Source organism: Cariama cristata, unplaced genomic scaffold, assembly GCF_000690535.1.
Source record: "Cariama cristata isolate BGI_N322 unplaced genomic scaffold, ASM69053v1 scaffold517, whole genome shotgun sequence".
NCBI lineage: Eukaryota > Metazoa > Chordata > Aves > Cariamiformes > Cariamidae > Cariama > Cariama cristata.
This window is the reverse complement of record NW_009628124.1, coordinates 31,497-44,044: the sequence shown is the minus strand read 5'-3', so window position 1 is coordinate 44,044 and position 12,548 is coordinate 31,497. Positions and strand designations below refer to the sequence as shown.

Sequence of the window (12,548 nt, the reverse complement as noted above, 5' to 3'; positions counted from 1 at the left end):
GAGGTTCAAGAGCTACTGGAAGGATAACTTGTTCCTTTCTATTGTATTTTTCCACTTTCTATCTGGCCAGCTATTCCTAGTCCTGTGTGTTCCTCCCTCTCTGCAGTACTTTCCCATAAAGTGCTTTTCCCACTCCAAGTACTGCCTTTTCTCCTCGTTCCCTGGCTTAGAAGTGATGTCCAGGCCAATTGGCAAAGACATCTGTTGAAGACAGAGCACTCCCTTAGGCCAAACAGGATTTTGGCTTGCGGTTCAGGAATTCATGCGTTTCTTCTTTTGGTACAGCAGATGGACTTGTGGCAGCACGGGTCCTCCTGACAGCGACACCCCTTTTCTCTCTTTATTTCGGGAAACGGCTTGTTCACTGCTTGTGTTGGGACCTAACTCTAAAAGTAATTGATGAGTACACACTGCAGCATGGTACTGTGTATATGTATATTCCACTGGAAACGTGCCTGATGCACAGCTAATAGTTGTACTTTTGATACAAAAGCCTTTGTTAATTGAGTTATGAAATTGCTTCCTTGATGCTGCGTGCTGGAATCTGTGGGACTCATTATTCATAGGCGATGACTATCTTCAGAGAGCTTTACTTGCAGCCAAATAATTGTCTTTTAAGTTATTTTACTGATTTAATGTAAACTTACTTTAAATGTGTAGTTTGTGCACTGACTCACATATGATTTCCCTTGAATTTCCACTGGCAATATATTTTTTGATTGAAATATACTTGAGTCTTAAATATGTCCAGAAAAAATATTCACTTGGTTTTGATGGGATGTTCACCACTGTTGAGTGAAAAACTGAGCCGATACCTTGTAATCGGGGAGTGGCATGGTATAGGTGATCGCTGTATCCCTAAGTAACTAATAATCCTGTAGTGACTGAATGTTCATTTTCATTGCATACAAATAGTGGTGTTATCATTTTCAGCAAGTTATGTTTGCCTCTTTGATGGTTTGCAAACAACTGTAGAAACGTCAGAACACTTCAAGCTATGCCTTTTAAAAAAAAAAAAAAAAATTACATATTCCCTTTCTTTTACCATGTAGATGGAAAAGGTTGAAGCAGATCTAAGCAGATCAAAATCGCTCCGGGAAAAGCAATCCAAAGAATTCTCCTGGCAATTGGAAGACCTCAAGCAAAGATACGAGCAACAGGTCAGTCGGCTTGCTCCTTCGGGTGGAGGGGAGGAGGGACATCTTTTCAAGTCGATGTAGGTCAGTTCCTGTGGCAGGCTTGATCCTGTTCTCGCTGTGTGTTGCTGTTCTTTGTATCAAGACGAAGTTTATAGATACGCAGAGTTTATGCGATGGGGAGATGGAGGGAGAAGAGTCTACACAGAAAATATTTTTGTTTCCTCTTTGCAATCCTTTGTACCTCTGACTCTTTCAAATTGTTTCCCAGGCTTACAGGTGACAACACCTATTTTCATAGTGGCCAGATGAAATTATTTAATACGTTATCTGTTTTTCTTCTTGGCAAGAAACAGTGTTTTATTCTTTTTATCGTTTTTAACATGGGGAGTGTTCATATGAATGCTTGTTTTGGCCTGCTGATAGTGATTTTCTTTAATGTAGTTTCAGTGTTGGGAAATAGTCAGGAAACATTTGGGTGGAGACAAGAAAGTTGAGTTCAGTAGTGTTGTGAACGGTAAAGGGAAAAAACAGAAATAGAAGTAGACAAATTATTGCATGATATAGACTTGAGAACTATGCAGCTAAAACAGCCCATCAAAGACTTGCATAAGGTGGTACTTTGTCGTGAAACTAAAGTGGCGTCTGTTTGGTAATGCCTGTTAAAGGATTGAGAAGTGAGGGTTTTTTATTACTTTATAGCAATGATACAGTTAGTCCATAAGCTTAAAATTATCTCTTATCAATGTTTTTCCATGGATCTAGGTTTACATTTCCACCAGGGAAATGTGGTTTCATTTCTGTTTATCTTCTGTGCTGGTAAGAGGATGAAATGCTGCAGTTGGCTCGTGGAACGAGACCTGCTCTGGTCCGTCTGGAAGGGGCTTTTTCAAGTAATTAAGGCAGCAGATCACTTTGGTAGGTGTTGAGAGAGACCTTCGCCTGTGCTTGGGAGGAACAATAGTGTGTTTTGTGCATGGCCCTCTGAATAGAAGAGAGTTCATTGGTTCAGATCAAAGTATTTTCCTTATCCTCACTCAGAATTGTCAACATTACTAATTGGGGTGCCACCTGACAAAGGGCGAGAAGGTGTCAGGTGTAACAGTGAGATACATCTACGCAGGCGTTTTGTTTACCGGGTGATGTTATTTATGATTCTTGTATTTAATGATTAGGGAATACTCAGGGTTGCAGAGATATTGGGGGTGTTTGTTTCATGTTTGCCTTAAAGGTGAGGAAGTTTGACGTGTCTGTTAAAGGACGTACTGAAGGGAGCACGATGGGAAGTGTTGGGGTTAGTTGGGCATTTGCCTTAAGGTGGAATTTTTAATGGAATCTTATGTTCACATCATTTTAGTGGTATTGTTGGTTTGCTTTTTTTCTTTACACTTCTCATACTTTGGACTTTAAAGATGCACGACAAAGTAAGCATTTATTCTGAGGTTTTGTTCCCAGGTTTAGGAACGTGATCTACAGAGAGAAATACTGACCTGCAGTTTGTCAGATGTTATGACATTCCTGTTCCTACCTACAAATGGTAATTTTTTCTTTCAGTATACGTGGTAAGAGCTACCAAGCCATAGATACAGTCTGCCAAATGCTCAGCTGGTTTTGCGGACTAAGGGCAAATGATACTGCCTAGTAGTGTCGTGGTTTGTTTTTTATTTGTTTTCTTGTATCATCATGCCTGTTACATTCAGATCTTCTGGAGACTGAATCAAAAAACCTCCCAAACCAAGAAATGAACGTGATAGTTAACTTTTTTGGTTAATCTTCTTACATCGGCATTCTGTAACAATGTTGACATTGTGGTAAACATCAGTGAAAGTGTTTTCCACTAAGAGGAGACGTTTACTGCCTCACTTTCATTTTCTTTAGTATAGCTACTTTTTCCTGTAAGGAAGAACAGCTAGACTTTATGAAACATCACTGAAACCCAAGGAAAGGCTTGCAGCACTAAACAGCTAAACAATGAGAGCCTCAGAAGAATTTTCAGAGGAGTCCTTTTTATGTCCTTTTTTTAAAATTTATTTCTTTTCGTACTTCATTTGGAATCTTCTTTGGAAGCTTGCGAACCTGAAGAATGTGTGACCCTGCCTACAGATTGCAATGGGTTATCATTGGAAATGACGTTCTTTTTGTATTGTCATTTCTGCAGCACAGAGCCCCTTCAGCCCAGCCACAGAGCAGTATGAGCTCATTTCTTCCACTCTTAAAATTTCCTTTCAGTCATTCCAACCTCTGTTTCTCTGTATTACTGTCTATTTATGCTTCAGAACTTCTAAACCATCTTGAAAGCAGAATTTACCTTGCCTTCTTTTACTGCATATTTCTTTGGTTGTTACTTGGGGAAGAACAGACTGATCTAAACTGTTTGAATAGAGCAGTAAATTAGAATTGGTGGTGCATTTCAGCAGGGCTGTAGCAGACTTCCAGTCGGGAAATAGACACCCAACCAAAAAAAAGGAGTACTTTAGCTACCTGAGAAATGTAGTAATTGCTTTGAGATGTTGTGCCTCAAGTATCTGAATCTAATTGTCAAATGGATTTTATACACAAAGGAAAGGAAAATTGACCTTCAGGTATATCTTGTGTAGGTTGGCGTAGTGAGTGGCAGAGGTAGCACTGACAGCATACTGGGCAATTCAGTTGCCCATAAATTTAATCAAGTTGGTAATGAGGAAGCAAATTAACTGATGTGTTATCCAGTGCTCCAGTCTGAGAAACATCTTGGAAGTGTAGGAACTTGAGGAATGTGGTTTTACCTCTCTGCTTTATATGAATGCTTGCCTGTGCTTCACAGGACTCTCCTTGAATATTGATTTCAGGGAGATTACTGGTGTGAACATCGAACTGTTGGTTGTGGGGCTGAAAGATGGCTCTGCCTGGAGATTAGACATACCGATACATTATATATTGATATTTATCTGATATTTATATCAATAAATAACCTGATCTATATCGGGGTTTTTTTATTTTCCTTGAAAAATAATTAGGACAAAAACATACAAAACCATGGCAATTAATATTTTATTAATTTTTCAAATGCATTGGCATCCATTAATAAAGCAAAGAAGAAATTTTGGATCTTGCCGTATTTGGTTTCAACTGTCACGTGTTGCTCCTGGTTCCAGCTTCATCTGATTCAGTGCCACTTTCTTTTGAAGTATCCACTGAGAACGCTCTTAGAAAGAAACTAGTGGCTTTTTTTTCTTTAAATATACTTTAGCTCAACTTTGTTCTACTTGCAGCTGTTAGATTTGAAAGTATATTTTGAAGAAAAAAATAACTCCAGCCGCACCACAGTTCCTATCTGCTGGGAGCAGCTGCTTTCGGCACTTCAAAGCCGGTGGACACCACAGTGAAGGCCTCAGCCTTTCCTGCCTTTGAAATGGTTGCAGTATCTATAGTCGGCCTTTACGGCACTGTCAGCACAGGAAAAAAGGTTGTTTGGGTTTTTTGTACCCCCTGTCTTTTTTCTTTTTTTTTCCCCCCCCCCCTCCTTTTTTTGGTTTTTTGCCCCCCCTGTTTTTTTTTTTTTTTTTTCCCCCCCCCCCTCCCCCCCCCCTTCTAATTACATCCTCGGTTTAACTCAAAATACCTGGGAAGTGTTTCTGCTGAAATAATTTTCCACAAGCCCAAATATTTGAAAGAGCATGTGCCCAAACTTTTCAGCAATGGATTTTAGACAGGCAAATTCGACAGAAAAGTTGATGAATTTAGTTTTTTTTTCCCCGTATCCACATCAGTTGGCCACTTTCTGAGAGCACGTCTCTCGGGGTGAGCTGTGGTACCATGGCAGAGCGCTCATGGAGGAACAGGGCTTCACGGGGGGACCTTTCACAGCAAAGTCAAGTACGTACTCACCGTTGTTTCCAGCGGATTTTCATAAATTGTCATGAATGGAACACTTTCAGTGAACTTTTGGAGATCTTAATGTTTAGATGGCATCAGCTTGTCCTTTTTAAAAAAAACAAACCAACCAAACAAACAAAAACACACACAAAAAAACCCCCCAAACCCCAAACAATAATAGATCGCAATAGTCACTGTTACACACATTTTTTGCTATAAATAGTTGCTGAAGTGCTGTGACTGAGTGTGAAAAAACTGATATGCAAACCAAAGTCTTGCCCAAGTATGAAATTTCATTTTCCTAGCAGGGAGAATGCACTATGAAACAGTTGATGAATTACTGTGATAGCAGGATGGTGTTCCCTGCTGAGTGATGGACATAATTTATGAGATTAGGTGCCAACCTGAATGCAAAAATAAGCCTTTTGTTTTGATTCATCTCTTCTTTAACTGTGTTTATTCCAGTTTAAAATAATAATTATCCATGCTTCCATAGCAAAGTGGAAAGCTATTACATGATAGCTGAAGAATCTCCCCGTATCTCAGGAAATCCTTTCTTGTGACATTTATTGTTGGGTTCTGACTTCTGTAAAACTTGTGAAGGAATAATTAGAGTTGTCGTCTTGTCCTATTTAGCCAAATAGGAAAGAAATGGAACACCTTCAGGAATATTTTACTAAGTATTTAACAAAATCACTCTGAAATCATGTTAAAGATGAGAAAATAGTCTGCACTTTTAAGTTGGGAGCAAGGCAAAGGTGTGGTTGAGCTCAAATATGCCTTTTATATTGAAGAAAGATAGGTGTGAAGTGCAGAATCAGCTGGTTAAAGGTGGAAAAAGGCATGTTTGTAATCTTACCTGCCGGCAGCAAGGACAGGTATCTCAGGTAGTGTTGGGAAATTGGTCTTATTTTAGCAGAGTGCTGGAGTGGGAGAAAATAGTATTAAGAGGAGAGGAAGAATATTCTTTAGATATTTCAGTATGTCTTTTCTTTTGTAACTTTCTAGTGAGGTTAATTTAAAGAAGAGAGGGAGGTTCTCTCAGGTAAAATAGGAATTTTGTAATCACAACCATTGTTTTTATACATAAGGCTGTGTATTTAAAAGCAAACATCTTATTCAGTGCTAGCAGCACCACTTAATACTAAGTTTTCAAGCACAGTCTCATGCTTAGTTGCTTAAGAATATTCCAAAGTATTATTTAGATTAACATTTAATGGTTGGGCATCTCCTCTGCTAATTTTTAGCTGTTTAACTTAGTACCAAGAGATTTCACCAGTGTTTGGATGATCGAGGCTGTGATAATGTTGTTTTGCTTCTGCTTAAAATTGTAGCGATAATTCCTTGAAATGCTGGAGGTAGGGTATTTTTGACCTGAGGGTGTTTTTATCTGAAGGTAGGATATTTTTGACCTGGGTGTGTTTTTATATTTTTCCCTTCGAGATCTACTGAAGTGTATTTAGGTGATAAACAGTGTTTAATTCAGATGTTCAAGAGTTCAGCAGCTAAACGTTCTGAAGAGTCTCACTGAGAAATTCCATGTCCCCTCTGGGAAACGAAGCCGGAACAGTTTGTGCGTGAAAAAGGGGTGAAAAGGCTGTGACCTCATGAGAGAGAGAGGGGAAAATACAGCGTAGGTGAAGGAATAGAGTAAAAAGTGAGGATTAAGCATTAAACCCAGAAACTGCTGTGACTTGGGGATGGGGCCTGCAAAGGAAGCTCCTCAGGGTACATAAGTTCTGTTTGTGAAAACAATTTGTGAGTGGCTGTGAAAAGGCAGCGCGATGGAGCCTAGAGCTATCTCGGCTGAGAGATGGCTTTGAGCCCTGTGGATCGGGAGCACTGGAGAGGCAAGCCCTGCGGAAGGGGGGTGGCGGAGGGCTGGCGTGGGCTGAAGGGTCCGATGAGCGTGAGCTGGCTCTTCAGGAGCCAACATTCCTCATTACCTCCTGCTTTAGCCATGGCCACTCTGCCTTGCTAAGGTAGGAAGCGAGGAGGACAAAATGCTTCTACATTGGACGTGTTGAGTTTACAGTCCTATTGTGTTTATTTGGCGTATTACTTTTTAGCTCAATTCATCTTCCAGCTGGCGGTCTTCTCTTCAGAACTGCTACAGACATCGTCAGTCCTACCACAAGGCACAATCAACGTGTGCACACCTTAAACTCTGACTCCAGTGTCGTGCTCAAGCCTTCAGGGGCGTTTAGCTGGACACACTAATAGAGATAACAAGCTTAACGTTCAGCTTGCTTTGTCCCCATACCTCTTCTCAGTTAAAAGCTCCTGCCACTGCACTTACATCCTAGCTTTTCTTCTGGCCTCATTCTTCCTTTTCTGCTTCTTTTCGCTTCTTTTTGATTGATCTGTGACTCACTTGAGTGAAGAAAACATTTGCAAAGATGTGCTTGAAATATGGTATTGCTCAGACAGACCAGTGTTCCAGGCATTTCTTAGCTGTACTTTAGACAGTCCAGTTATAGTCAGAGATGTGCGATCCATTTTTAGTACGCTAGTTTAGTTATAAGGACACAGTCTTTGTAAAAAGCTTTGTTCCTTTCCTTCTTGTCTATAGTCTAAGATAACTGAAATACGGTCTCTTCTTCCATGGAGGCCAAATAAACACGTTAGCAGAGGCTCTAAATTTTTCATGTCATCAGCAACAAGCTGCATAAATTTCATTTAATAAATTAATCTAGGTTGCATAAATGTTTCCTTTGAACCATCCTAACACACAGATGAATGCCATTTGTGCAGAGTATCTGAGGAATAGTTTCTTCAATCATCAACATCAACTTTTCACTTTATGATATGGCTAAAACTCACAAATGGGAAAAGGATATGAATTTAACCTCCAAGTAAAGAGTGGGTGGAAATCTCACTGTTTACAGAGTTGTTAACCAGACAGATGGATATTTACAGTGTCTCCTTCAGGCATCTAACTGGTGTGTGATTCAGAGTTGAAAGCCTGAGCTCCCTGTATAGTCAACAGAATCAGCTTTGGGGGGAGGAGGCAGAGGGGGGACAATTCCAGGAACGTAAATTGGTGCCTACAGTAAATAGCAAGTCAGGCTGCGAACGCCTGTGAAGTCGGTTCTCAGTGTTCAAAGAAGGTCCTTGGATAAACTCTGAATCCCTGAACAAAGACTATTTACAGTAAGTTCTGTACCAGAGCCTGCTACAAACAGGCATTTGCAGTGACTCAAGGTATATTCATTTGAAAGAAATATTCCTGTTTGCAGACCGCATTGACTTTACTGGAGCAGGTGGGCTGGGGAGGGGAGTGGGATCTCCTGACATTCATCACAGCGCTAAGAGTGAGTTCATCACAGGGATACAACTTAATTTTCAATAAGTTGGTGATGTAAAACCAAATTTACTCATGGCAGGAAGATTGGGAAGATAGGATTGAGATGAGGTTTGTGCTGCCCATGCTTTAAGAATATTAAAATTCTGAAAGATCTTTGTAAGTAAAAGCTTACAGATCAGGTACATAATTTTGTACACATAGTGAGACCACTCAAGTATATTGTAGTGGGGAGGATAAATCAAACTGCAGTTTGGCTAAAGACCAGCTTGTCTCTTTTAGAGGATTTCTTGCAATTCTTAGTTTGCAGTTTATTGAAATAGAGTTATTAGTGGTTGATTATAAGGTGAAGTATAACAGGAAACACAGTCATGCCAATTAAATTATTGCAACCTGCAATGAAATAGAAAGGAAAATGCATTCGCTATGCATGTACATTACCTATATGTATTTGCTACTTCAGTGGTAATATATGGTTCTGCACTGATGTATTTTTCACTGTCCCATTTGCCCTTGGCTCATTACAGCCGTCGTATCTTGGGAGTACTTCGTGTTTCAAATTATAGCAAAATCTCAAAAAAAAAAATGTGTACTTTTAAAATCCATTTAATTCAGCTGCTGCAAAGTAGTTCTGGTGTGCTCCCTTGCCTTGCAGTGAAGCTTCCTCTTTTCTGCCCAAAGTTATGCTAAGCCAGAGCCCAGCATGATTAATACTCGATCCTCCAGCCTGTTACATCAGATTACTTTGAGAAGCAGTGTATTTGTGGGGATGGGTAATCCCCATATCCTCATGAAACACGCACATTTATTTATAGGCTTAGGAGACAGAAAACGCTAGATTTTACCAGAGTTGTTATTTGGGCATAGATCATGTGTTGTATGCTGGGCTGGGCAGAGGTTAGGGCTGGTTTAGAGCAGAATAACGATAATGAAGACACTTGATTTACAAACACTCTTAAATGCTTATAAAATAGAATTGCTGAAAAATAGACGTGCTATATGCGTGCTGTATGAGTGAGTTTAGTTCAGTTCTTTGCCATGACATGTGTAACTTATTGGTGGCTTCTCCAGCCCTCAGAAGTTCAGTCATGCCAAAATAGCGCTAATAAAATCATCCTGCCATGCAAACCCATATTTTATATAGGTGTTACTTACAATATTTCTGGAATTGTGGACATAAATTTACATGAATTTTCATACTTTGGTGTCAAATATTTATTGTAGCAGTTACATTTTTCAAAGAGGTAGTGAGCTAACTAATTTCCTTTCCCTCCTTTGGGGACTATAAAAAGAATTTCAAAGGCATACTTGTTCTTGAGAACAAGTTGAAATTGTTCTAAAATTGAAAAGCCTAAACTTAGTCTGTGATGTAAAAGCAAAAGCTGGATAGTGGAAGGTCTTGCCTATATTAGGGACTTTAAAAAGGTATTTACTGACGTTGATTATATTACAAGTATTTGACTTCTAAAAATATCTTCTGCAATCAGCAGGCTATTTACTGTAGATCTTTGTTCTTCCGATGTACAAACTGAACCAGTGCTAACAACAGCATGATTTCACTTCGGGTCTTTATTAGATTGTCTCTTGTTTTAGCAGGTTGTTCTAACGCACGTCCACATTTGGGTGCAGTTAAGTCTGCCGGTGTTAGAAGGGCATCCTCCATCAGCAGCTGTGGGTGTCCGCCATAGGATGAGCTAGCTTTTTGTTAAGAGTTTTGTCATCTTTTTAAGTATTTTCTCTGCAAGAGTAAGGCAATACAGTTAAATTTTGGTCAAAAGCAGAAATTTAAAAATAAATTTTGTAATTCTGGTGATGCCTTGAACAGCTGTTGGCTGTTGCCTTGAATATGATTCTATCATACTGGTACGGAAAGAAGTAAAAAAAATGAAGAATTCATGTAAGAGGACATCATAATTTTAAAACACTTGTGTTACTTGGTAATAACAGTATTTCATGGTAAGAGCAGCTATATCAGGTCAGACACTCCTGCTTATTTTAGTGTCTGGGCTATGGCTGGAGATAGGAACAGACACGCAGAGAAGAGAGTAAGAGATTTTCATCTTCGGGAGGGCAAAATGAGGAAACATCTAAGCCACAATGAATACGATCTGATTATGGTAATAGGGCGCACCCTATTATTTAATGAATGTTTCTTTTCAGCGCCGCCCCTAATTCCCATTGTGAATAGCGTGTTGCTTGTCTGTCTGAAATGTATAGCACCTAAAACTGTCTGTCTTCTAGACCCTTATATGCTGGATTTGAGCGGACATGTTAATGGAATCTGAAGTGCTAAGCATCCAGGGGTAGATGCAGAAACATCTGAACACGATACAATTTTTAAAGGAGGGGGTTTTGTTTCATCATTCATAAAGGCACTCTCGACCTCGACCTCAAAGAGGAGACGGAATCCATACTGATTTATGAAGAATTAATACAGTTTTCATGCAGCTTCCTGTGATGAAGTAGTCCTGTTGTTGCTGAAAAACAGCATGTTTGGGGTTTTTTTCTTCTTCCTTTTGTTGGTATACATTAATTTTTTTTCCTTTCAAAAAACTCCCGACAACAATGCAAGAATGAGAGAGGGAAGAGTGGAAGAGAAACCGTAGTGCTTGGCAGTGGTTCTGAGGAGCACAGGAGGTTCAGTGAGTGTTCACCACTGCAGTCAAATGGCTACCCAGTCACTTCACGTTACTTGTACAGGAAAGCATATTGTGTTGGTTATGAATGTGACGTACTTGTTAACGTTCATTAAGGAAGGTGGACCTTCTAGGTCTTTGAACTCGAGGGAAGAAAATGCTGTGGTCTCCATCCTTTCTTTCCTCTCCTGTCTGTCCACCTCTGCTCCTTGCCAGAAACCTCTAAAAGGCAAAACAAAACCATCACGGGGAATAATTTGCTTTAAGTGGTGAGGTGGTTTTTCTCCAACAAATTTGCCTTTTTTAAGACACCTCCCCTCACACTGCCGTCCTTTTTCTCTCCATGCAGCAGACTGGGGGGGACACCCCTCCTGCAGACAGAAGGACCAGCCCCTTTTATCTCTTTCCACCTCTTAAATTCAAAAAAAAAAAGTGTCTATAATATAAATGCTCTCAGTGAAGAGATTACGAAATAAAACTGTAATTACTCTGGTTGGGTGCACGGTGATGTACGCATGTATCGTGTCACTGGTTGAAGAAGCAGGATCTGTCCCTTGCCCCCTTCGGGCACACATTCCCCACCTGCTGCTCTTCCTTGTCTTCAGTTACAAAGGTAAAAACCGAAATCATTGAAGTTCCCCACAACAAACTGTCTTACCCCAGACCTTAACATGGCACAACCTGCTGAAAATCCAGTAATTACGAAAAGGAAATGTTTGAATAAGAAGACCTCTCTTGTTGACAATATTTCATTTTTAATCAGGTCTGATTTATGAAAAAACGCTAAACATTTTTTCACATAACTCAGGCAAAACCTTTACAATTGCTTTAGAGAGCAAGAATCCTTTCACCTAGGCACACTAAGGAGAAACCAATTTTGTACACAAACCTTGGGCAAAAACCTGACTTCAAGAACTTTGTGTAAGGATCCCAGGCCCTGTACAGATAATGTATGCCTCCTGGGGGGTTAACTCCTTCAGGGACTTCAGACGTCTGTTAGTGAGCTCTTTAGTAGTATTAAATAATGTAGATATGTTAAACCGTAGAATATTGCATTTGTTCTACTTGCTCCATTTTTGGAAGGGTGCTCCCGGCCGCAGCATAGATAACATATTTTACTTTTAAACCCAGAACACGCCGCTCTGTAGTTTGAGAAAATGCGCTTTTTTTCCTTTATCTTTTTCTTTTTTTTTTTAAAACTTCAAATTTTAAACCCGAAAGCCACGCAAGCAGCTAATATTATTCCAGAATTGAATGCTACAGCTTTAAGATAAGGTGCCGGGGCGCTCTGGGCGCACACACAGCCGGCTCCTCCCGTTCACTTTTTTTTTCTCACGCTGAAAATAACCCACCATATTCACGATAAGAGCATTTTTTTTTTCTTTTTTTTTCCCCCCCTCTTCGAAATCCACCAAAACTGAAGAAAAATCCAAGTGACTGTTCTTAGCAGCTGTGTGGCCCGGAGTTCAGTGGGGAAGCGGCTTCCTGCCGTCCCTATTCATCACCTGCTTCAAAGGCAGCCTGGCTGCTCCAGTGTGCAGGCCAGGTAGGGTGCCATTGTGCGCAGGCGGGGAGGATTAGTATCAAAGCTGCGGCAACCAGGCCCTTGGTCTCCGG

General features: G+C 40.1%; 1 protein-coding gene across 1 annotated transcript in view; it reads left to right on the top strand.

The window, feature by feature from the left end:
- Positions 1-12,548, top strand: part of LOC104165103 (centrosomal protein of 112 kDa-like) — a gene marked incomplete at its 3' end in the record, with an annotated part of 108,633 nt that overhangs the window by 67,313 nt on the left and 28,772 nt on the right. Inside the window, 1 exon segment of the mRNA XM_009704650.1 lies at positions 1,053-1,160. Within this exon segment, the coding sequence (XP_009702952.1) occupies positions 1,053-1,160 (108 nt within the window).